The sequence below is a fragment of the Nycticebus coucang genome, chromosome 14 (genome assembly GCF_027406575.1).
Source record: "Nycticebus coucang isolate mNycCou1 chromosome 14, mNycCou1.pri, whole genome shotgun sequence".
In the NCBI taxonomy this organism is placed as follows: Eukaryota; Metazoa; Chordata; class Mammalia; order Primates; family Lorisidae; genus Nycticebus; species Nycticebus coucang.
Window position 1 is genome coordinate 41,998,069 of NC_069793.1, and position 26,068 is coordinate 42,024,136.

Below are 26,068 nucleotides of genomic sequence, written 5' to 3' on the forward strand. Positions count from 1 at the left end.
TACTGGTGTTTCACGTTCTTGGTCTCAGCCATTGGAAGAATGAATCCACAGACCACAGAATCAGTGGTAAGACAAGGTTTATTCACAGAAACAAAAATTGCAACTTACAAAAAACCAAAGCTCCTGGCAGAGAGAACCCACAGGGGGCACAAGCTCTCCTGCTCCCGCTCCCAGGTCTGTCCTGGGTTCTCTGCTCAGGGGTTTACATAGTCCCAGGGGGGTGTTTTGTTGGAACTCAATGTTGACTTTAAGGGCGTAGGTCTTAGTCAATTACAGCCAGTTGTCCAATCAGCAGCAAGGTGCCCGAACTCTGAGGCCCTGGAAACTCACCTGAGAGGGCAAGGTGCCAGCCATGAAACTGACCAGCCAGAAGTGCCGGAGGAGGAGACAGCAAGGCCCAGCTGCGCCTCTTCCACAGGTGTCTGGTCCTTCCAGCAAGCTGGTTTCTCCAGCGGGGACAGCATCAACACCGCCAGGGCTAAGGCCGCAGGTCGTGGCATCACCCTTGCCTTAGTCTCCCAAGCAGTTATGACTACAATGGACTGCCACAATGCCTCTCTAATTTTTTCTGTTTTTAGTAGAGACAGGGTCTTGCTTTTGTTCAGGTTGGTCTCCAACTCCTGAGCTCAAGCAATCCACCCATCTGGGTCAACACCACCTGTGACTTTTGAACCAGTATCAAACAGAGGGCATACTATAGCTGAAGTCATTATGGAAAGAACTTCGCTAGAAATTCCAGAGCCCTTCTGGGTACTCTATTCCATTTACACCTTCAATTCCCATATCTGTCACTACTATCTTAAACTTTATAATAATCACTTCCTTTTTTGAAAACAGCCTTACCATCTATGATCCATTTTGAATTCATTTTGAATGAAGTGTTCACATAAGTTTCTTATTTGCATATGGATTAATTGTTCCAATATACTTTCCCATCAAGACTATTATTTCTTTAAAAATTGTTTTTGCACCCCTGTCAAAGGTAAAATGGCCTTATTTGCATAGAGCACAAATTTTTGCAATCGCTATAATTTCCACTCTGTTCCATTGATTTATGTAACTGTATCTTCACCAATTCCACAGCCTTGATTAATATTGCTTAATAAGTCAAGTAGGATAATTCTTGGATTATCTTGAATTATCTCATATAATTCTTCCAATCCTATTCTTCTTTCATCAACTTGTTTTGACTATTTTAGTTCGTTGAACATCCATATAAATTTTAGAATCCACTCATTTATGCCTACAAAATTCTTGCTGATATTTTGATTAGAATAACAATAATGCTTTATATCAACTTGGGGATAATTGACTATGAGTATGGTATTTCTGCCTATATATTTTTTGAAAATTTCTTTCATCAGGCTTTTACAGTTTTTGGCATGCAAATCCTATGAGCTTTAGATTAATGCCAAATGATTTTATTTTTGTGTTTTTTGTAGCTAACAAATTCTGAGCTAACCAGTGTTTCTTACACCACATGGATTCACTCTGTATTCTATTCTTCACCAACTGTATGTTTCAGAGGTGCCTGTCATGAAAATGTATAAATGAAAACTCTTCTCATGTCTAAAAATATCTTTCTTTCACTGTATTTCTTGGTTCTGGAGATCTAAGGTGAACATTATTTTCACGCAGAATCTTGAAAGTATCTTTACTGATTTCTGGCATCTAATGCTGTTGATGGGAGATCTGTAGAAAGTGTAGATATTCTGATTTTAAACATTGCCTGTTTATTTTTGATTTTAAAGATTGCCCTGTTTATTTTTGATGTTCTGTAGTTTTACCATAATGAATCTGGGTGTAAAACTAATGCTATTTATCTTGCTTCTGATTTTAAGATTGCCTGTTTATTTTTGATTTTAAAGATGGCCTGTTTATTTTTGATTTTCTGTAGTTTTATCATAATGAATCTGGGAGTGAATTTAATTCTGTTTATCTCGCTACTGATTTTTAAGATTGCCTGTTTATTTTTGATGTTTTATAGTTTTACCATAATGAAACTGGGTGTTAATTTAATTATACTTATCTTGCTTCATACTAAAAATTAATTTTAATTTCTAAAACTCACATTTTTCTTCATTTGGGGAAATTTTTTTGTAATTACCTATTCAAAGAATGATTTCCTCAACTATTGACTATTGTCTTTTGGTTGGAACTATTAGTAGATTATCATGGAAGTAAGTAAAAGTAAATAAAGTTGTATGTCTTATTTTGAAAAATGTCTATTCAGACCTTTTGCCCATTTCTAAAATCAGTTTATTTTTTGCTATTTTTTGAGTTACTTACACATTGTGATTATTAATCCTTTCTCAGATGTTTAGTTTGCAGATATTTTCTGCCATTCTGTAGCTTGTCTATTCACTTTATTGATTGTTTCTTTTGCTGTGCAGAAGGTTTTTAGCCAGATGTCATCGAATGGCCTAATTTTGCTTCTGTTACCTGTGCTTTTGAGGTCTGACACAAAAAAAATCTGTGCCCAGAATGTCATGGAGCATTTCTTCAATGTTTTCTTGTAGTTGTTTCATAGTTTCATTTTTTTGATTCAATTATTTAATCCATTTTTATCTTTGTGTGGTGGGAGATACAGATATAGTTTCATTATTCTGCATATAGTTACATAATTTTCCCAGCACCATTTGCTGAAAAGATTGTTCTTTCCCCATAGTAAGTTCTTGGTGCCTTTATTAAAGATGAGTTGGCTGTAAATGTATAGATTTATATTTGGGTTCTCCATTTATCTCTGTGTCTTTTTATGCCAGCACCATGCTGTTTTGGTTACTATAGCTTTGTGATAAAATATTTAAGTCAGGTAATGTGGTGCCTTATAGCTTTGTATTTTTGGCTACGGTTGCTTCAGCTATTTGGGGTCTTTTGTGTTAAGATACATATCTTATTTCTGTGAAGAATGTCATTGGTATTTTTTTTTCTTTTTTTTTTTATTGTTGGGGATTCATTGAAGGTACAATAAGCCAGTGTCATTAGTATTTTGACAGGGATTGCATTGACTCTATAAATTGTTTGGGATTATATTGTCATTTTAATAATATTATTTCAATCCACGGGCATAGACTATCTTTCAATTTCTTCACGTCTTCTTTACTTTCAGAATTTTATAGGTTTCCTGGTATAGATCTGTTACTTCTTTGGTAAGATTGACTCCTAGGTCTTTTCTATTTTTTGTAGCTATTGCAAATGGTCTCCTAATTTCTTTTTCTGATTATTAGTTGCTGGTGTATACGTTTATAAATGCTACTTTTTTTTTTTTGTAGAGACAGAGTCTCACTGTACCGCCCTCAGTAGAGTGCCTTGGTGTCACACGGCTCACAGCAACCTCTAACTCTTGGGCTTACGCGATTGTCTTGCCTCAGCCTCCCGAGCAGCTGGGACTACAGGCGTCCACCACAACGCCCGGCCATTTTTTGGTTGCAGTTTGGCCGGGGCTGGGTCTGAACCCGCCACCCTCGGCATATGGGGCCGGCACCCTACTCACTGAGCCACAGGCGCCGCCCATAAATGCTACTTTTTTTTAATGTTCATGTTGTGCTCTGTAATTATTCTGAATTCATTTATCGGTTCTGACAGTTTTTTGGTGCAGTCTTTAGGTTTCTGTATTATAAAGTCATGTTGTCTGGGAACAAGGCTAATTTGACTTCTTCCTTTTCTATTTTAATTCCTCTATTTCCTTTTCTTGCCTAATTGTCCTAAGGATGACTTCCAGTATTATGTTGACTAATAGTATTGAAAGTGGGCATCCTTATCTTGTTCTAGTCTTCAGAGGAAAGGCCTTTAACATTTCCGTGTTTCAGCATGATGCTAGTTGTGAGTCTGTTACAGATGGCTTTTACTATTTTGAGGTATGTTCCTTCAATACCCATGTTGATGAAGGTTTTTATCATAATGGGATGCTGATTTTTTTTTTTTTTTTGAGACAGAGTCTCACTATGTCACCCTTGGTAGAATGACATGGTGTCACAGCTTACAGCAACCTCAAACTCTTGGGCTCAAGTGATTCTTTTGTCTCAGCCTCCCAACTAGCTGGGATTACAGGCACCCACCACAATGCCTAACTATTTTTTGGTTGCAGTTGTCATTGTTTAGTTGGCCTGGGCTGGGTTCCAACTTGCCAGCCTGGGTGTATGTGGCCGGTGCCCTACCCACTGAGCTATGGGCTCCATCTGAGGGATGCTGAATTTTATCAGATGCTTTTTTGGCATTAGTTGAAATAAGCACATGGATTTCGTTTTTGATTCTGTCAATATTTTGTATGTTTAAGGATTCGTGTGTGTTGAACCATTCTTTTATCCCTGGGATGAATCCTATTTGATTATACGGAATGATCTTTTTAATACGTTGTTGCATTAGGTTTAACTGGAGACTTTTGGATCCAGGTTTATCAGTGATACCAGCCTATAGTTTTCTTTGTTTGTTGCTCCCCTTGTGTGGTTTTGTATCAGAGTAATGCTGGCCTTGTAGAATGAGTTTGGAAACATTCCCTTCATTCTTTTTTAAGAGTTTGAGTAGACTTGGTATTAGGTCTTCTATACTTGTTTGGTATAATTCAGCAATGATGCCATCAGTTCCTGGAATTTTCTTTGGAGTTATTTTATTACAGTTCCAATCTCATTACTAGTCATTGGCTGGCTGAGGTTTTCTGTTTCTTCATGGTTAAATCTTGGTAGCTTGTATGTGTTCAGAGTCTATCCATGTCTAGGTTTTAAAATTTGTTCCTTTTGGAGAGAAGTTTGGAGAACACTCAGGGATCTAAAAGTAGACCTGCTGTTTGATCCTGCAATTCCTCTACTAGGTATATATCCAAAAGACCAAAAATCACTTTGCAACAAAGATATTTGCACCAGATTGTTCATTGTAGCTCAATTCATAATTGCCAAGTCATGGAAAAGCCCAAGTGCCCATCGACCCATGAATGGATTAATAAATTGTGGCATATGTATACCATGGAATACTATGCAGCCTTAAAAAAGATGGAGACATTACCTCTTTTATGTTTACATGGATGGAGCTGGAAAATATTCTTCTTAGTAAAGTATCTCAAGAATGGAATAAAAGTATCCAATGTACTCAATACTTTTATAAAACCAATTTATAATTACTCACATTTTCTTATGAAAGATCACAACTTAGCCTAGGATGAAGGAGAGAAGTAGAGGGAGATGGGAAGGAAAAGAGAAGGGTTGATGGAGGGAGAGTAAATGGTGGGACTACACATATGGAGCATACTGTAAGGGTACAAGTCAAATCTACCAAGTATAGAACATAAATGTCTTAACATAATAATTAAGTAAATGAGGTAAAAGCTATATTAATTAGTTTGATGTTACCATTCCAAATAGTATAAAATAGAAAAATCAACACATTGTAAAAAAAAAACAAAATTTGTGTGTATACAGTTGTTCATAATAGATTCTAATGATTCTTTGTGTTTCTGAAGTCTCAGTTGTAATGTCTCTTTTTTCATTTTTGATTTTATTTGGGTGTTCTCACTTTTTTCCTTAGCCTAGCTTAAGGTGTGTCAATTTTGTTTTTCTTTTTAAAAAAGTTTTCATTTCATTGATCCTCTGTAATTTTTGTCTCTATTTTATTTATTTCTGCTCGAGTTTTGTTTTCTTTCCTCCTATTAATTTTTGTTTTGATTTCTTATTGCTTCTCTGGTTTTTTGGGATGCCTCCTTAGGTTGTTCTTTTTTTTTTTATATATGCTTTTATTGTCATAAAAGTAGTACTTTTAGTACTGCTTTTGCTGTACTCCATAGATTTTTGTCACTTTGTATTTCTACTTCATTTGTTTCAAGGAATTTTTATATTTGTTTCTTATTTCTGTCATTGACTTATTGGTTGTTGAGGAGCATATTGCTTACTTTCCATGTTTGTGTATTTTCCAAGTTTCCTTTAGTTATTGATTTCTAGTTTTATTCCCCTGTGGTAGAAGAAATATTTGATATAATTTCCATTTTTTTTTAATTTTTACTGACTTGTTTTGAGACCTAACATATGATCAAAAATATTTTATTTGCTGATTAAAATAATATGAATTCTGTAGCAGTTGACTGAAATGTTCTGTAAATGTCAGTTAGGACTACTATGTCTAACTCTACTGTTTCTCCATTGATTTTCAGTTAGGATGATTACCCATTACTGAGAGTGGGGTGTTAAAGTCCTCTACTATTACTACATTGCAGTCTATCTTACCCTTTTGGTCTATTCATGTTTGCTTTATACATTTGGGTGCTCTGGTTTGGGTGTGTGGGTATTTATAACTGTTACATCCTCAAGCTGAATTTGCCTCTTTATCATTATATAGTGACTTTTCTTATTTCTTTTAGAGCCTTTGATTTGTAGTCTATTTTATCTGATATGAGCATAATTGCTCGTGTTTTTTGTTTTTTGTTTCCATTTGCATGGAACATCTTGTTCCATTCCTTCCATTTCAATCTAAGTATGTCTATAGATGAAGTAAGGTTCTTGAAGATAGCATATAGCTGGGATTTCTTTCTTTATCAATTCAACTACTCTTGTGCCTGAAAATTGAAAACATTTACATTCATTATTATTATTGATAAGTACTCACTACTGCCATTTTGCTGCTTGTTTTCTGGTTGCAATGAAAATTCTCTTCCTTTTTTTCTTTCTATTGTCTTCCTTTATAGTTAAGTGAATATCTCTGCTATGTTTTTTTTTTAATTAAATCATAGCTGTGTACATTAATGCAATCGTGGGGTACAATGTGCTGGTTTTATATATAATTTGAAATATTTTCATCAAACTGGTTTACATAGCCTTCATGGCATTTTCTTAGTTATTGTGTTAAGACATTTATCTTCTACATTTAGTAAATTTCACATGTACCCTTGTAAGATGCAAGGTAGGTGTGGTTTGTTATGTTTTAATTTGTTTCTTTTCTTTTTTGGTGAATCTATTACAGATTTTTGTGTTGTGGTTACCATGAGGCTTCCAAAAAAATTTATATATATAACAAGTTATTTTAAAGAGATGAAAATTTATATTAGAACACAAATAACAGAAACTAATAAACCTAACAAAAATTGTACACTTTAACTCCACTCCTTCATCATAACTCTTGGCTATCTCAATTTACACATTTTAAAATAACCTATCTCTTAACAGGTTGCAGTAGCTATTATTGTTTTAGATAGATTTGTCTTTTAGATTTTGTACTAAAATTATGGGTACATTGCACACCAGAAACACAGTAATCAAGTATTCTGGGTTTGTCCATACACCTAGTTTTATCAGTGGATTTTAGACTTTGAAAAGTTCCCTTTTGTATGTTAATGTTTTTTTCTTTCAAACTTAAGAACTCCCTTTAGCATTTCTTACATGATGGGTATGGTGGAGATGGATTTTCTCAGCTTTTGTCTGCAGAGAACTTTATCTCTGCTTCAAATCTGAATGACACTTTTTTTAGGATATAATATTCTTGGGTTGTAGAGTGTTTTGAGTACGTTGAGATGTCATTCCACTGACTCCCCTTCTATAGGGTTTCTGCTGAGAAGTCCCTTGCCAGAACTGAAGCTCCTTTGTTTCCTGTCTCTTGCTGCTTTTAGAATCTTCTTTTCATCCTTGACCTTTGAGAGTTTGATTATTAAATTCCTTGCCTTATTGGGGTTGAATCTGTTAGATGTTCTAAGACTTTCCTATAGCTGAATGTTCATGTGTTTCTCAAGTTTTGGAAGGTTTTCTGTTATTCTTTCTTTGAATAAGTTTTCTACCCCTTGCTTTTGCTCAACTCCTTCTTAACCACCTATAATGCTTACATTTGGTCTTCTGGGGGTGGTCTTCATTTCTTTTCATTATTTATTTTCTTTTTTATACTCTATTTTCAAACAGCCAATCTGTAAGCTCACTGATTCTTTCCTCCATTCTGTCTTCTATTGACAGACAGCCTCAAAAAATTTCTCATTTCAGCAAATACACTCCTCAGTTCCAAGGTTTGTTTGATTTTTTACATTATTTAAATATATTTGTTAAATTTCTCTGTTAGATATCTGAAGTGCTTTCTTGTGTTATCTTAGAGATCACTGAGTTTCCTTAAAATTGCTATTTTGAATTCTTGGTCAGAGAGCTCAGAAATCACCATCTCGTTGGAGTTTGTCATGGATTTTGTTTTGTCCTTTTGGGGAGGTCATTTTTCCTTGCTTGCTGTCATTTCTTGAGGGTATACGTCTATGACTTTGCATTTAAGGGTTAGTGATTTATTCCAGTTTTTTCTCTGTCCAGCTTGTTTTGGTTTTTATTGAACATATATCATCTGCTTCAGTGAATCTGTTAGGCTGCTGCCCCCACTTTTGGCTCTAGATGGCGCCTTAACCCTGATTCACTTAGCTCTAGCAAATGGTCAGAACACCTGTGGGTCCCAAATTGGGGAGGCCCTGAACTCCAGCGTTGTGAGATAACTAGGTAGTGGCTAACGGTTCGTGCTTATGGCATGTTGGGAACATATGGCCTATAGCCACTTTAATATGAAATCTTTTGCTGAGATACAGAGCAGGCTTTCCAAGTTGGGGATGGTAGTTCCACCTTCTCAGTTTGTCTCTGCCTGTCCTTCAGGATCTTACTCCCTTCAGGCACTCCATATGGTACCTTAAGGAAAGGGTAAATCACCTGCCAAGGAGCAGGAAGGTGGGGAAGCTGGTTGACCACCTCAATTTCCCTTTTTCCAATGTAGAAATTATGAGTTAAGGAGAGATTTTTTTGCATAGTTTGCACTTGGAAGGATGGGGGACGTACATCACAGAAGTGGAAATCCAGTTCTTTCACCATCTTTTTGGAGTTTCTGTACTTCTCTGTGGCCCTGGGAACTGTTTCATCACCATACCTGAACTCTGGGTTGTAGATGGTAATGATTTGTCTTGGTGTGTTTGCATCTGTGTGTGTGTGGGCCGGGGGAGGGGCGGGGGAGATTGGGGAAGAAAGAAGCCAGCTTACATCTATGCCAACAATTTGGAACTAGAAGTCCTAACTGTTAATTTTAATATCTTGATCCTTTTAAATGTCATTATCACCTCCTTATGTTGTTAGCATTGTCAATATACTATTTTATGGGCTTTCCCAGAATCTTCTGGCTAGAATCATAGCTAGAGTAAGATCACTTTCTAAGGTGATTTCATTAACAGCTTTTGTAGAATTAAAGCTCATCGTATGTTTTGAAATTGGGGTTTGTAGGTAGGCTCAGGTTATGCTTTTTGTTCTCTGTTCTCTCAATCTAGACTTGCAGTGATTCTCAATCTTCCTAATACCTCAACCCTTTAATACAGTTCAAAGGGGTCACGACCCACAGGTTGACAACCGCTGATCTAGTGGTAGGACTTGGAGTTATTTCTCTTAGGAATGTGAGGAAACTAGAAGCAGGCTTGGCTCAAACCTATTACCATTTGTAAGGATAAGTCCATGTTCTTCCTTTGTCAGCATATGAAATTGAACCCTAGGAAGCACTGTGGAATTGTGTGTATGTTGGGGAGGAGGCTGTTTTCAACACTCTTTCACAAATAAGAAAATAAACCCAGACCTTGGCTTTAAGTAAAGTTAAACTGGCCAGTCCCCCGTCTTAAGTGAAGCACTTCTAGACTGTACTGTGGGTATGAAACCCTGTCACCATTATTTCTAACTAGGTGCCCTACAAGATCACAAGCTTATGATTTTATGATTATCTTATTTTATTCATGAAAATGTTGATCAGTATCTGAAATCAACCATCATTTTTGTTTTTTTCTTTTTGTAATGTATTCATTTTGCTCTGCTTTTGTGGATCAGAGAGCAATCTTATTATGCATTGACCTAAAAGTTCTCCAGCATTTCATTTATAACCAGATTTATTTAAATATGAAACATTTCATGAACTTGCATGTCATCCTTGCACAAGGACCATGCTAATCTTCTCCGTATTGTTTCAATGTTAGTATATGTACTGCTGAAACGAGCATATACGTGGATACTTTTGCAAACTCAACATTTAGCAATCTTAGGAAATAATATACAATATGTAGAATGGACAAACAGGATATAATCTTTAGAGTTCCCAGTGAAAATCTTCGAAGGAGAAATAACTATTTACCCTCAACGTCATTCATGTGACAAAGATGCATTTTAAAGGGCCATATTTAAAACAGCACAATGTATCCCCTAAATACATGCAATTATTATTTATCAATTAAAAATTAAATCTAAAAAACTTTTTCTATTTGTGGAACCAAAAGATAGTAATAAAAATAAAAGCCTGTATTACCTTAACATATCTTTCATTGTAGATTAAAGACAGTTTTTGTTGTTGCTTAACCATTTTCTAACAGAGATACCATAATACCATGAACACATTTCATCTTATTCTATAAGAAATCTCTCATGGTAACTTAAACCACATAAAGAGCTTGTGAGTCATACATACGGATAAATGGCTTCTTTAACGTTTCCACAAATCTGTTTCCCAATCATTATGATGGTCAACTGGGTCGTTAATTCTATTAGGCAGCCACCAGGATCACACTAGTTGGAAACAAGAGGGGAGGAAAAAGAAGTAAATGATGAAAGATGGAATGCAGCAACAACTAAAAGAGACCCTAAGAAGATTAGAATCTCAAGATTTCGTTTGGAAGGGATATTAAGGGATTAAAGAGATATTTAACCTACTTTCCAACATGACCAAAGAACCGTGTCAGGATAGCTGCACTAGATTGATCTGATTGTATTTCTGGGGGTCTGATTCTCAGAAAAGTCTGAGCCCTTTTGTCCTGGTGAAAGTGAGGAGTTGGTGTATTTTCTATGTGACTGGATATAAATCCAGGAAACTATTGATCTGGTCTGATGCTGCAGAAAATAATAATTTTTCCTTTTGCAGGAAGCTTTCAGGAATGAAGAAGTTACTTAGCTCATTTTCTAGTTCTATTTTACTTCCAAACCACAGGCTCCATATAACTTCTTGCCCAACATGAACTAGAAATTTTATCAAATTACAGGATTCATCTCTGGACAGACTTTGTGTCTAGACTTTGCTAACAACATGACAACATTTGAGTTAGAGCTCTGAGAAGGCAGTGAGTCAAGATTGAGTTACCAAAGCTACAGACCTCACCTCTCAAGGGAGTTCTTACCTCTTCACTTCTCCACACATTAAACATATATGTGTATTTTCCAGGATAGCCCACGAACTTCCCTTTAAAGAAAGCTACGTAGAAGCAGGACGAGTAATAATTTACAAATTGAAATAGGAACATTTTCAAGGTAAGACTGCTTTCGTACTCCTGGTAAGTTCGAGGAATTTCTGGTAAATAAAAAACACCAAGGTTTAATGCACCTTCCAGTTTCTCCTTGAACTTGTACTCCCCGGAACAAGTGGACATCTAGTCATTCTGAGAACCTACAGCAATGCTCCCCACTCAAGGTAACACCAGACCAATATTAATTGTAGAAGGCTTTCTGTTAGACACTTTCTATTTATCTAACCACTGAAAATGTCTAGGAGGCAGTCACTAGCACATTTAGAGGGATAGAGTCCATGTGTGGGTGAATCACACAGTCAGAACATAAAATTTAAACTCATATAAGACAGGAGAGCCTTACGCACATCCAAACACAACATGATATTCCATAAACAAAGACCATTCACATCTCTCTCTCTCTCTGTCTCTCTTTCTCTCTGTTTTTCTCTCTCTGGTTAAAACAAAGTAAACTCATGTCAAGTGTGGGGATGATTTCCAACTACATTGTATTTCTCTCAGGAATTAAATGGTTATGTTAATTTTGAAAACAATGTGATAGTAAATGTTGGCAAAAATAGTACACCTTTCTCCTCTCCTTCATTTAAAATGCGTGGTCATCAACTGTCATTCAACAAATTCCAAGACCAGGAAATACTAAATTCTCTTCTCCCCACATAGATCATAATGAGGCACAAAATAGTAAGGGAGCATGTTTTCCTTCCTTCCTTCCTTTTCTTTCTTTCTTTCTTTTTGAGAGAGTCTCCCTCTGTCACCCTGTGCAGAGTGCTGTGGTGTCATAGCGCAGCAACCTCAAAGTCTTAAGCTCAAGAGTTCCTCTTGCCTCAGGCTTCCTAGTAGCTGGGACTAAAGGCTCCTGCCAAGACACCCAGTTATTTTTAGTAAGCTGGTTTCCAACTCCTGAGCTCAAGCAATCCACCTGCCTCCGCTTCCCAGAACACTAGGACTATAGGTGTCAGCCACCACCCTGGCAAGACATGTTTTTCTGAGCTGAGGCTTTCCCAGGAGCACCAGCTGATCCAGCCAAATCCGTGACATTTTCAGAAATATGAGATAGTAACACAAATTACTCTAAAAACAAAGATCACTCCTCCATTTTAATAAAATTTAGCTGCATTTCTAAAAAAAAAAAAAAAAAAAAAATTGTGACCTTCAGTGATTTTTCTCAATGAAGAGAACTGTGACTTTTAAATGTGCTTTTAAAGCAGTTTATCTACTGTAATTTTCTTGCTGCTGCTTCCAGAGAAAAGTAAAACTGAGAGCGAGACTTCCAAACGTGAAGATAGTATGTAATGAAAGTTACTTCCCAGTGCTGTTTTTGCTTGCCTTTGGGAAGATGTCGGTGTACAGATTTACAGGAGGAGCTCCGCCCCTGAGGAAGCGCTCAGAGAAGAGGCTGATGCTCTGCGTGGAGTCTCTAAATCTTATTCCAGCTCGTCACTAGCAAGACCAGAATTGACTGGCCTCTGTGCTCCTCTCTTTGACGGAATCTTTACTTCACCTGTGACCCCCTTCACCTTCCCTCGTGGATTTAGAAGACATTAATATTTTAACAAGAACATCATTCCAGTTTTAAGAGATAACAACTGAAAAGAAGAGCGCTGAAGTTTAATTTACTTAGAAGGAGCTGATTGCTGTGGCTTTCACTTTGATGGCTTCTTACCTTCTAGAATCATACACGTGAAGTAAAAATTGGGTCTTGAGTGAACATTTTACTTAGGATTCAATTAGACTTGTCAAGGGAAGATTAAGGCAAGAATACTCACAAATATCTAGAGTGTCCAATACAAATCTTGTTCCTGCTTCCATTATAAGGGGCCTGAATGTGGCATCAAGCTGCAGGGCTACCCACTGAGATAAACTGCCTTAAAATATATCCTTGAAAAACGAACTCCCTAGGAGGCAATCCAAAACGCTTGGATACCATTGGTAGAAACCCCTGTTCAGGGTCATACTTATGGGTTGGCCAGCTTACCCATTTTTGTCATCCAGGCAGATATCTTTTCATAAAAGAAATTCAAGATCAAGATGACGATAAAGTTAAAGCATGATCCTGTGAGTGATGTAGCTATCTGGGGAGTAAAGAAACTTTTGACGTGCTTTAAGGATGCATCCTTTTCCATGAAGCTAGCAAATGTTGCAAAGACGGACAGGCGGTACACAATGACAGCTACCATGCTGCTGAGGACCAGAGACATCTGAGGAAGGGAAACAGAATCGGTTACTTGGGTCTCTGTATCTCTGAGCTACATAAGCATCTAAAACACTCACCATTCTGTTCATCTCATTATATTAAGTTTAGCAGCCCATGCATGCAAAGAAAACCAAGTCAGACTCTCATACTATCGATGGCAGGAAATGAACAGTAGCAAAATAAAAGGGTTACAGATAATGTGTATTGCACCAGCTAAGTCTAAAATAGCAAAATATTCCCTGCCGATACTCTAGCAGGCATTGGAAAATGACAGCAGGGGGCCAAATCCTGGCCAAGGCTTTGCCTCACCTTAAAAAGCCCTTATAGTTAAGATTGTTCTGCATTTTTAAAGCTTATAAAGAAAAATAAAAAAAATTATGTGCTGAAGACTACATGTGGGCACACAGCCCAAAATATAGATGGCTCCTTTACAGAAAAAGTTTGCTGACTCATGCTTTTAGTTGTTACCAAACATGTAGAGTGAAGATCACCCACTTTTCCAAGAAAAATACATTTAAGAATATATTTCATTTCTTCTCAGACTGTTAAGATTATTGGTCTAATCTGCCACTAATATCTGATAGTGTAGATATTTATGTAGGTTCTGTATAAAATTTAGCACTCTTCCAATATAGCAAAAGCACAAAAATGCCTTTATTTCAATCATCAGAGAATTTTATTCTAAAAGTTGAGGGAGTGAGTCCAATTGAATGAGAACAAGAAATCAGAAACAGAATAATCTTTCTGGGACCATACTCCAGAATGTTTCCCCAAAAGTATCCTGATTGGTTATTGTGGCACAGCTCCTTTTATTCTGTCACATCTCTTCAATGATTGTTATATAATCTAAGAAAACATGTTTCTATTAATGAATTAATTTAGAGACAGAGTCCCACTGTGTCGCCCTGGATAGAGTGCCGTGCTGTGATAGCTCACAGCAACCTCAAGCTCCTGGGTTTGAGCAATCCTTGTGTCTCAGCTGCAACAGTATCTGGGGCTACACGTGCCTACCTACAAAGCTCAGGTAATTTTTCTGTTTTCAGTAGAGACAGGGTCTCCCTCTTGCTCAGGCTGGTCTCTAACTTCTGAGCTCAGGCGATCCACCTGTCTCTACCTCCGAGAGTGCTAGGATTATAGGCGTGAGCCACAGAACCTGGCCCTCTATTAACTCTTTTAAAATAGGAAAATAATAGCTTTAACAAAAATACTAAAGATAAAGAATAGGATTTATAGCCTGGTGATATTAAATTATATTCTATAACTGTTAATTATGTGTGTTTTAACATTCTAACCTGTCAGATGAATTTTTCATTTATTTTCCCAAAGTTAAAGGCACATGTTTGAAAAAGGGAAGGCAGGTAATAGACCACAGTGGTAGAGAAATCTATTAGCTAAAAGGAATTTAGAAAACCTGACTCCCACGGGCAGCGCCTGTGGCTCAGTTGCTAGGGCGCTGGTCCCATATACCCAGGGTGGCGGGTTCAAACCCGGCCCCGGCCAAACTGCAACCAAAAAAATAGCCGGGCGTTGTGGCGGGCGCCTGTAGTCCCAGCTACTTGGGGGGCTGAGGCAAGAGAATCGCTTAAGCCCAGGAGTTGGAGGTTGCTGTGAGCTGGGTGAGGCCACGGCACTCTACCGAGGGCCATAAAGTGAGACTCTGTCTCTACAAAAAAAAAAAAAAAAAAAAACCTGACTCCCTCACAACGTGATATCCTAATTAAATTATTCAAGTAGGAGAAGAAACATTTTCTTTTTTATCTCATTTACAGTATGAACTAAAGTTGAAGGGGGGGGTTAATTTATTTTGTGCAGGTATTTTAAGTGGAGACAAAGACAAACCATTTTCTAAAACTGACTGAGGCGTCTGTAATCCAAATAAATTTGCTATTCTGTTACTATTCCAAGTGGTCACTTCATGAGATGTTGTGAGGCAGAGAGGGACAGATTCTCAAATAAAGCACTTATCTCTTCCTCTAGATCTTTTGCCAGAGTTCAGTATGGAAAAATTCATGTCAATTATAGACTATTTTATATAAGAGAAGTAACCAAGATAAAGACCAGGGTGGGGGGAGAGAAAGAGTCAAGAGCCATTGCAGGTGAAACTGTTGAGATAATCCTAATTGCCTGTTAAGGAGAGAACAGTTTTTAAAGACATGCTCACCCATAACACTACCGTGGCTCCTGAGCACAGGTACCATGGAATACGGGAACGTAACGGCATGTGAGGTTCCATCTCCTGTAATATTGAAAAAAAAAATAAAAACACAGAAAAAATTTAAATCTATTTTCAAAGTTGGAACTCCAAGCATCAGTCAAAATTATAGAGCCCAAAATTATGTAGCAACCTTCCCAAAAGGCCCATTATTGCTCATGGCAAGCTGCCTTCCAGCAATGGTTCTTTCTTTTGAAGTAGAAACCTTCAGGCCTCCTAAATAAGGTACCTCACACGTAACATAAAATTTAATAGATACATGCTGTTTCCTGAATATTATTGTATTCAGTCAAATCGTGAGGGCTGCTGCTTAAATGAGCATGCTTAAATGATGTTAGCATTTTATTCTGAGTGAATTGAATTGCGTTGCTCTATAATTGCTCTGCAGTATAATCAAATTGGATGCCTTCTTTATATTTATAGGATAAACTTTGTTTTTCCACATCACTTAGGAGCCCAGAATTTTTCACCTTCAAGATTTAAAAGTTATTAATGGAAGATATTAATTATATCAGTTGACACTTTTAGATACATAAGGAGGTAGGTCGATTTCACCCGAAAGAAGTAAAAAGTAGTTATCGGCAGAAATCCATATCATGTAATTCTATACATAATACTTTGTATTTTACAGACTTTCAGGGTGTTCTGACTATAACCAGAACCTCCAATGGGTAGAATAACCAGAACTATTCAATGGGTAGAACGGGCTGTCTGAGAGTTCCACAGAACTTCAAGATTTTCATGCGTGTGTGCAACCATGTGACTGTGTGCAGGTGTGTTCACTCAATGCGTGTGTGTACTCATGCATGTGTCTGCATATTTCTTGGGTGTACACATGCACCTGTGTTCCCAATACAGACAGCTGTGCTAAAACACTGAGGAAACACTATAACTAAAGTCTGTCTCTTCATTTCAAAACCATTACAGCTAAGTGAACGAGGTGATTCATAGCAAATCAATACATACTGCTTTTCAACTGGTTTCAAATGTAAGCATTCAATATATATAGATTTTTTTTTTTTTTTTTGGGTCAGGGCTGGGTTTGAACCCACCACCTCCGGTATATGGGGCCAGTGCCCTACTCCTTGAGCCACAGGAGCTGCCCTATAGATTTTTTTTTCTGTCAATTTTTGGTGAAGCCAATAGGCCTGCTTTTGTTTTCCTCTTTATCTCATGAAATAGGAATAAACATCACGTCATTATTCTGTCAATATCTTTTAATATGGTTTCTTAATTTCAAATTGCCACCCAAATTGTCAATGTATTTTCTGAGGTGTTTTTTTGTCTTTTGTTCAGTTACTACATTTTTGTAATGTTTCGATGCAATATAATAAATGTTTAGTGTATGTTTAAACTGTGGAAACAATTTTGAGGGTTGTACTGCAAGAATTATGTCTTGAACCATGTAAGAAATTCTACTGAAGAGAGTATAAGATGTGGTCTATTCCCCTTTAAATAGCTGTAGGCAATACAACAATTATAGATTATGGAAAAATAGGGGCTCTAAAAATATGTAGCCAAGATTCTGATGTGTGAAGGTAATGTCCATGATCATGTGAAAAAAAATGAGGTAACAAGATGTCAAATGACTCAGACAAGAACATACAACCATTTTCTCAGTTAAGAATTTGGTCTAATCAAACAAATACTCATAAGACTTACATCTTATTATATCTACTATTTTAACTTTTTCACATTAACAGTTTTATTTTCATGTCTTTATGTTTAAATAGAAAGCCCACAGAATGCACACCACTTTCTATTTTTCCTGATTATAGACCTTTATATTTCACTTTATGTTGCCTTTGATTTGCTTCAAAATACTCTAGTGACACAAGGGAATAGGAGTATAAATGAAGTAAAATTGTTCACAAATTTAAAAACGATTGAGGCTCAGAGCCTGTAGCTCAATGGCAAAGGCACTGGCCACATACACCACAGCTGGTGGGTTTGAATCCAGCCCAGGCCTGCCAAACAATAATGACAACTACAACCAAAAAATAGCTGGGCATTGTGGCGGGCACCTGTAGTCCCAGCTACTTGGGAGGCTGAGGCAAGAGAATTGCTTAAGCCCTGGTGTTGGAGGTTGCTGTGAGCTGTGATGACACAGCACTCTACCTAGGGCGATAGCTCGAGGCTCTTTCCCCCCCCCAAAAAAAAATAATAATAAAAATAAAAATGATTGAAGATGGGTAATTAGGCACATTCATGGGTTCACTGTACTTTGCTATCTCCTTTTGTATCTGTTTGTAAACGTTCACACACACACACATATATATACACACACATATAAGAATATCTATGTATATACTAGAAACAAGTAAAGAAGTTTATATGGTTTATATTTTGGCGAATACTTTGAAAGAATATTGAAGTATGATTTAAGACGCAACCTGTAGCTGTGTGTCCTAATTTCAGTTTCAGAATCTACCTTCGTTACTGGATTCATTTTCCTGTGTTTACACATAGCTTCAAATTCGGGTCTCAGCTGAAGCTGCTGCTGTTCCTCTTCAAAGTCCACCAGGTCCCATTCATATTCCAGTCGGGCTTGTCGCTGTTTCCAAAACTCCAAAAACAAGGTGACTGGAGGCAGATAGAAACAAAAAAGCGAACATAGTCAAGACGTAGAACATAACTTTTTTCTACTTCGCTCTTGACTCACTTTCATTACCTGATAGTTGATATTTTGTAGTTGGCTACTCTCTCACTGATATGTTTAATGAAAAATGATTAATTACTAACCTTGGCCTAATACTGTGGAATAATAGAATAACTGATATACAAAGATTCAAATTAATTTCTTAGAAATTTTTTTTGCCTGGCACAAAACTCTCTCTCTTTCTTTTTATTCAGATAATTTGAAATAATATATAAACTTAACTTGTTACTAAACACAGATTTTTTTGCACGTGTCTTTTATAGAAATCATTCTAGTCATTGTTCCAACTTCCTAGTTTTTGTTTTTTTTTTTTTGTTTTGTTTTTTTAGAGATAGAGTCTCACTTTGTCACCCTCAGTAGAGTACTGTGGTGTTACAGCTCACAGCAACCTCCAGTTCTTGGCCTTAGGCGATTCTCCTGCCTCAGCCTCCCGAGTAGCTGACTTCCTAGTTTAAGGGAACTACACCTATGACTCATCTTTATGAAAACATTAGAGCCATTCCTCACCATGATTTCTCTCTCTCTCTCCCACCCTCTCTCTCTATATATGTATATAAAATTTTTTATGTACATAAAGCCAAAAAATGTATACATATTTTAAAAAAGGAAAAATCTGTATTATATTTGTAATACTCAAGTCACATTTGACTACTGCAATTACAAGAGGTGCTCGGTGTGATCTGTATTTCTTTTGTTATTGGTGTATATTGATTACTACAATTTTAACAACAGTTTTTTCCTTTCTTTAAATGTGCATACATTTTTGGCATCTTTATAAAGATATTATGTTATATATTATATATTTGAAATTCTTATCTATATATACACAAAAATTTCAATTGAAGATATTTACAGAAAAGTGTATAAAACAGAAGTGTGTAATTCAAAGAATTCTCACAAAGTAAACATACCCATGTCATTGGCACCAATACAAAAAATATAACCAGCACCCCAGAGACCCTCCTTATGGCTCTTCTGAGACATCAGAGTAACTAGGATTCTAGTTTCTTATATTATAGTGTATCTTTGCCTGCTTTTGAACTTTACATAAATGATAGAATAAAACTGATAGTTTTTTTTTTTGTATTAAGCTTTCTATTTGCTTCAACATTGTCGCTATGATAGCAAAAGTGCATTTATTTTCATTGTTGTATAGTATTTCATGGTATAATGAAATCAAAATTTTTGTTATTTATTTTTGAGTTGATGGACATTTGTTTCCAGATATGTGCTACTACAAACAGTGCTGCTGTGAACATTTCTGTACATATGTTTTGATGGGCATATGCAAGCCTTTATATTGGGTTTATGTTTAGGAATAGAATACTAATGTTAACTAATACTTTTATCACCTATGAAAGATTCAACATTCAAAATTTCTTCTCAATCACTCTCTACCTTTTGAATAATTTTAAGGAATTATGATTCTATCTGTACATTTTTAAAGTCTCAATCACATCCTTCATTAAGTATCACTGCTTTCTTTCTTTTTTTATTGTTGGGGATTCATTGAGGGTACAATAAGCCAGGTTACACTGATTGCATTTGTTAGGTAAAGTCCCTCTTGTAATCATGTCTTGCACCTAATTGCAAGATGTATTTTTTTCATTGCAAATAGATCTGTCAGCTGACTGCTCGTTTGTTTATTCATTTGCTCATGTACACATTAGCTTATGTGTCCCTTTGGCTATTATTAAAATTTAAGTAAATATCTAAAATGTGTTAAGTGGTAAGAACACTTAACATAAATCTACTCTCTTCATCAATTTTTAAAGGCACAATTCATTGTTGTTGATTAGAAGTACAAGGTTGTACAGATCTCTAGAGTTTATTCATCTTGTTTAACTGAAACCCTATGCCCACTGATAAGTAACACCTGAATTTCCAATACTACCCGCCATGGTCACCACCATTCTACTCTTCGATTCTATGAATTTGATCAGATACCTCATGTCCATGGCATCATGCAGTATTTCTCTTCCTGTGACTGGCTTACTTCCTTAGCTCAATGTCCTCAAGTTTCAACCATGCTTTCACATGTTGTAGAAATTCTTCCTTTCTTTCTTCTTAAGGCCGAATGGTATTCTATTGTACGTCTGTGCCACAGATTGTTTATCCATTTGTCTGCTGATGGACATTTAGGTTGTTTCCACATCTCGGCTATTGTGACTAGTGCTACAATGAACATGAGAATGCTAATATTTCTTCGAGATCCTGATTTCAATTCTTTTGGATAAATACCCAGAAGTGGGGATTCCTGGATGATATGGCAGCTCTTTTTTTAAGGTTTTGAGGAAATTCCATACTGTTTCATAGAAGCTATATTGTTTTCCATTATTACCAACAATTTACAAGAGTTCCAATTTCATCATCTCTTCGCCAACATTTGTTTCTTTTTTTTGTTTTTTAAATAATAGTCATCTCGATAGCTGCGAGGTAATATCTCATTTTGGATATTAACCCTTTATCAGACTAATGTCTTACAAATATTTCTCTCTTACAAATATTACATAGGCTGCCTTTTCATTTTGTTGAGTGTTTCCTTTGCTGTTTGATGCAGTCCTGTTTGTTTTTGTTTTTACTGCCTGTGTTTTCTGTGTCATTTCCATGAAAAAAAAAATTGTCCAATTCAAGGTCATGAAGCTTTTCCTCTGTGTTTTCTTTTAGAAGCTTTAATATTTTAGGTCTTCAAGCTTTTAATCCATTTGGAGTTGATTTTTGTATATGGTGTAAAATAAGGTTCCATTTTAATCTTTTTGCAGTACCATACTATTTTCGTCACCATAGTAATATATTTTGAATTTCGGAAATATCATGCCTCCAGATTTTGTTTTCTTTCCGAAGAATCTTAAGCAATTCCAGCTCTTTAGTGGTTCCACATGAATTTCATAATTGTTTTTCCTATTTCTGTAAAAAGTTCCTTTGGGATTTTCGTGGGGGATTCCATTGACTCTGTAGATAACTTTGGGTAGTATGGAAATTTTAACACTTCTGTGTCTTCAATTTATGAGTATCGGGTGGCTCATTTTTTATTCCTTTAAGCATGTAGAAATACAGGCAGACTTTGCTTCGTATGGTTCTCATATGCATGAATTTCTGTTTCCACAAATTAGTTCATTGATACCTCTCCCCTATCATGACTCAAATTTCAGTTACCGTAGGGTATTAACTGAGAGCAATTATAAAAAGGACAGATTTAAAAATCAGTTTAAAAATCACTACACGAGCAACCTCTGTGCATCATGTTTGGTGACTAATCACATCAGGTCTTCTCAAGTCTGACGGTGACTGCTCACTATGTATCTGTTACCCGGCGCATACACAAAGAGGAAAGCATGTATTTGTATTGTCTCCTTGCCTCTAAATTCATGTGACATTTTATAAAAATGAAAAATGGAAATATAGAATTGGCCAACAAAGATGAAAGTGCAGTGAAGAAATAAAAAGTGATAACACTAGAAGTGAAATTCAAATCTAAATGGAATTACAGAAGAAACAGTGACTGTGAGAATGCTGGTGCTCTCACCATTGGGAGATGTTGTATATACAGCAGATGAACTTAGTGAAAGCAAACTTCTTGACACAAATGAGGACAGCAGTTGGCAAGAAAAGGGTGAAGATATCACAGAGGAAGTGATGATGGAAAAAAACTCAGAGATAGTTTATGATATTGAAAGAATAGAGGATAATTGGTGGGAGTTAATGCTCAATCCAGATTGTCCTATTTTTAGAATATTTTCCACCATTTCCCATATCAAAATTCTATTTATTTATTAAAATCCAAATCAAATTCCATGTATTCTAAAAGTTATCTTAACTCCTCTAGTCAAAAAGCAATTCAGTCCTCCCTTGTGCACCCACCTCAGCCTGTAAAAGTAGGATTTAGATCGATTGTATCCCAATATACTTTTTAAATAACAGGTTATATTTCACTCATTCATTTATTTATTCATTCTGTCATTTAATGTTCATTGTGAATTTCATGAGGCAGAAACTTTTAATTTATTCATTTCTTTGCTCCTATATGCAGTAGATTCCTTTTTTTTTTTTTTCTTGTAGAGACAGAGTCTCACCTTATCGCCCTCGGTAGAGTGTCGTGGCGTCACACAGCTCACAGCAACCTCCAACTCCTGGGCTTAGGAGATTCTCCCGCCTCAGCCTCCCGAGTAGCTGGGACTACAGGTGCCTGCCACAACGCCCGGCTATTTTTTTGTTGCAGTTTGGCCGGGGGCGGGTTTGAACCCGCCACCCTCGGTATATGGGGCCGGCGCCCTGCTCACTGAGCCACAGGTACCGCCCTAGATTCCTTGTTAATAGGGAGAATAGAGTTTTCAAAGCCTGGTACCATTAATAAGGATTTTAATATTTGTTTGCTTATTTCTACTCCAAAGGAACAATGACCGTAATTTTTAGACATAATAGCTCTTGGTTACTATGGCTATGCAACAGTTTGGCTGTTCTATATATATTCCTGAAACTTTCAACTACACTAAACAGTCCAACCTCTTTTGTCTCAAAATTTGCAAATCTGAAGTGGAAATAAGAAAACTGGACAACAGAGTTGAGATGTGAAAGAAATTAAGAACGATACAAAATAGCAAACCGAGTGCTATAGGAAAGGGAAAAAACAAGTTAGTAAAAACAAAATTGTTCCCAGGATTTTCATGGGCTTCTTGTGATCATACGAGTATGTAGGGATCACAGGATTCAGGTATTCCCTGCAAAGGATTTCTGAAAATTAAAGAAAACTTTGACTTAGGTCTTATTGTTTGTGCCTAAATAGAACAAGACTTTTTTCACATACAAGAATGAATACAATTAGCATCGAAATTATTTATTTATTCATAATATATTTGAATACATACAAGACACTAGAACTGTAAGGAGGGGGCAAAATCCATGGCATTTGCCCTAAAGGAGCAAGTAATCTAGTGATGAGATTGGCTTACAAACAATTATAGTCATGGAGCACGTATACTAAAAACCTGCCTTACGGTCAAGGGCCATGTATGTGTATAGGCAAATCCTTATTGTCTAGAATAGCACCAATCCCAGGCTGGAAACTTTAAAAATCCCTGGTTGAATTATATTAAAGTGTAAGTAAAATGAAATAATTAAGTTTCTGGAATAAAGTATGGGTGAACATAATTATCTTGGATAAGGAAACATTTTATTCTAAAGAAAAATAAAAAATGAGAAACACCGTTAAGGATAGTTTTGTGATCTGGTTATGCATATTAAACATTTTATTGACTAAATACAAGGGCAGATGTAAATGGCAAACTGAAAAAATATTTTCAAGTTCTGTAGCAAATGGTTACTGTGTTTATTATACAAAATCATCTATAAAATTATTATGAAAATAAAATACAAAGTCAAGGAGAGCCCATGGTCAATAAATAAAGTATTAGAAACACAGTTAATATCACTTGTGATCAAGTAACTAAAAATGGAAACCACTACAAGATAGCATTCATATCTATCAGACTGTCAATGACCAAAAAAATGCCAATCCCTAAGCTTATTTAGGGCTGGAACCCTGGAAAACTCATACATTTGAAAAAATATAAATTAGCACAAACTTTGTGTAAGGCAATATTGAAATATAGAATAAACCTTCCAAATTATAAATATGAATACTTCTCAGTAATTTACCTCCTAAGAATTTATTCTTAGAAGGTAATTAGAGAAGTATAGCTAGAAGTTTATTCCAGTCTAACTTACAATGGTAAAAAAAAAAAGATGTGATAAATCACTCATAAATACACAGTTGTACACACACAACATACAACATAGTTACTCACATGGAAGATGTTCCATCACTCATTCTTTATTGAATAATAAAAACCAGCTTAAAACTCTGTAAATATTATATTATTTACATAAAATTTTATGAACACACGTGCCCACAAACGTACAATGAAATATGCTAAAAATAGATGGTCAAAATAAGGATCATATTTTTAGTGATTTTAACATCTTTTTCTTCCTGACTCTATATATTGCTTGAATTTTCTATGAATGGGTACATATTTCCGTCATAAAGAAACCCAAAGTGTTTTTGTTTGTTTGTTGAGACAGAGTCTTGCTTTGTGCCCTGGATAGAGTGCCGTAGCGACAGAGCTCAAAGCAACCTCAAACTCTTGAGCTTGAGCAATCCTCTTGCCTCAGCCTTCCAAGTAGCTAGGACTACAGGTGTCACCTCAACACCCAGCTAATTTTTCTGTTTTTACTAGAGACAGTGTCTCACTCTTGCTCAGGCTACTCTTGAACTCCTGAACTCAAGCAATCCACCTGCCTCGGCCTTCAAGAATGGTAGAATTACAGATGTGAGCCACTGCTCCTGGCTACTAGAAGTGTTTTTCGAAAGCTCTTCTTACCCTCCACTGTAATGCAGTTTTTCAGGCTTCAAACCCTTCAATTAGTGTTGTTCCTTTAAGCTGTATTATCGTTTTTTCTTCACATCTTCCCTGCCAACTCATCATTTCGTTCAGTGTACCTGTTTGTATCAGACACTGTACTAAAACGAATATACTTGAACTTCTGCTTTTATAGAATTTGTTCAAGAGCCTCAAAAGCCAAAGCTAAATCAGTGCACTACAATGACAAACTACAATGACAAACTTTTCCGGAAGGACTTACTGATGGTTTTACTTCTTCACAGTGCCCATTTTATGGTGTTAACTGGCTGTTGCACACAGGGCTGCCACTCTATTTTTGATGAAATTTAAGGATGGGGTTGGTGCAAAGTAACTCCTAATGGAAGCAATCGAAAACTCTCCCAATATAATATGTTGTAATTTGTGCATCTATCATTCATCTTGATTCCAAGTAATGATGGGTAGTATTTGGCAGCCTTCTGATAAAGAGATGCCTATAAACCAACTTATCAAAAAACTTGGGGTTGTGGATTTCTGGGTCTTCTGTTCTCACTTTGAATCTAGGCTGCTCTCTTCAGGTCATCGCAACCAACCAAAAATCACAAAAAAACAAAAATACCTCTGGTGTGCACACACACCCACAACATGTTTGATGTTATTTTCACTGGGTAAAGCAAGCCCTGCCTAGTTTTGAAATTCACTTATTTGTGCTTGCTAGAGTTCTTTTTTGTTTCTTTGTTTTTAGTTGGAAAGAAAAAATGTCTATTTTTCTCTAAGAACCCTAAGTTTGGGGATAGAGTTTAGTCCATTCTTTGGGTCCCCTCTTGCAGAGTTATTCTTACAGAAAATATTATCCTCACTGATGAGAGGAACAACTTCATGAGACTTCGATTTCCCAAATGAAATGGCTGAAGTATGGGGTGGGATATTTCCAAAGTTAAAAGGCGCTCCGTTTTATATGGAAGATTTTTAACAAATGAAAGTGAGAGCTAAAACTAGAACAAGACACACAGAATTTAGACTCAGAGTTCTGGTATGTGTTTTCAACTTGTCGATATTTGTTCCCATTTGGATACGTGATTCACTATCTCCAAGCCATCAAGTATCTATGTTTAGTTTCTCCTGAATTGAGCCCTTACTGGTCTTGCTTTTACCATGGCTCTAGGAGACAGTGGGAAATGAATAAATTTGATGTTTCAAAAATTATATTGTCTCTTAAATAAATGAGCAGATGTTTGGATCAAGAACCAAGGGCCACTAATGTGGATGCCATCAGTGTACTGATATTAGCAAGATGCAATGGTCTATAAGCACCTTCTTTATATAACATATGCCATCTGCATATGTTATATGGATGGGCCATATAACACAT

At 36.3% G+C, this 26,068-nt stretch overlaps 1 protein-coding gene and 1 non-coding gene across 4 annotated transcripts in view; both read right to left on the reverse strand.

Annotated features, from left to right (window-relative positions):
- The window catches only part of ANO5 (anoctamin 5), a 122,619-nt gene that overhangs the window by 16,182 nt on the left and 80,369 nt on the right, over window positions 1–26,068 (reverse strand). For all 3 annotated transcript variants that reach the window (XM_053562420.1, XM_053562419.1, XM_053562421.1), the window contains 5 exons: window positions 18,089–18,240; window positions 15,607–15,681; window positions 13,227–13,449; window positions 11,126–11,295; window positions 10,423–10,520 (listed from right to left, as the gene is read on the reverse strand). In XM_053562420.1, coding sequence (XP_053418395.1) covers window positions 10,423–10,520; window positions 11,126–11,295; window positions 13,227–13,449; window positions 15,607–15,681; window positions 18,089–18,240 — 718 coding nt within the window. The remainder of the gene's footprint in view (window positions 1–10,422; window positions 10,521–11,125; window positions 11,296–13,226; window positions 13,450–15,606; window positions 15,682–18,088; window positions 18,241–26,068) is intronic.
- Window positions 9,855–9,961, reverse strand: LOC128566141 (U6 spliceosomal RNA). Its single transcript, XR_008374437.1, has one exon. It is a non-coding gene; the product is annotated as a U6 spliceosomal RNA (small nuclear RNA).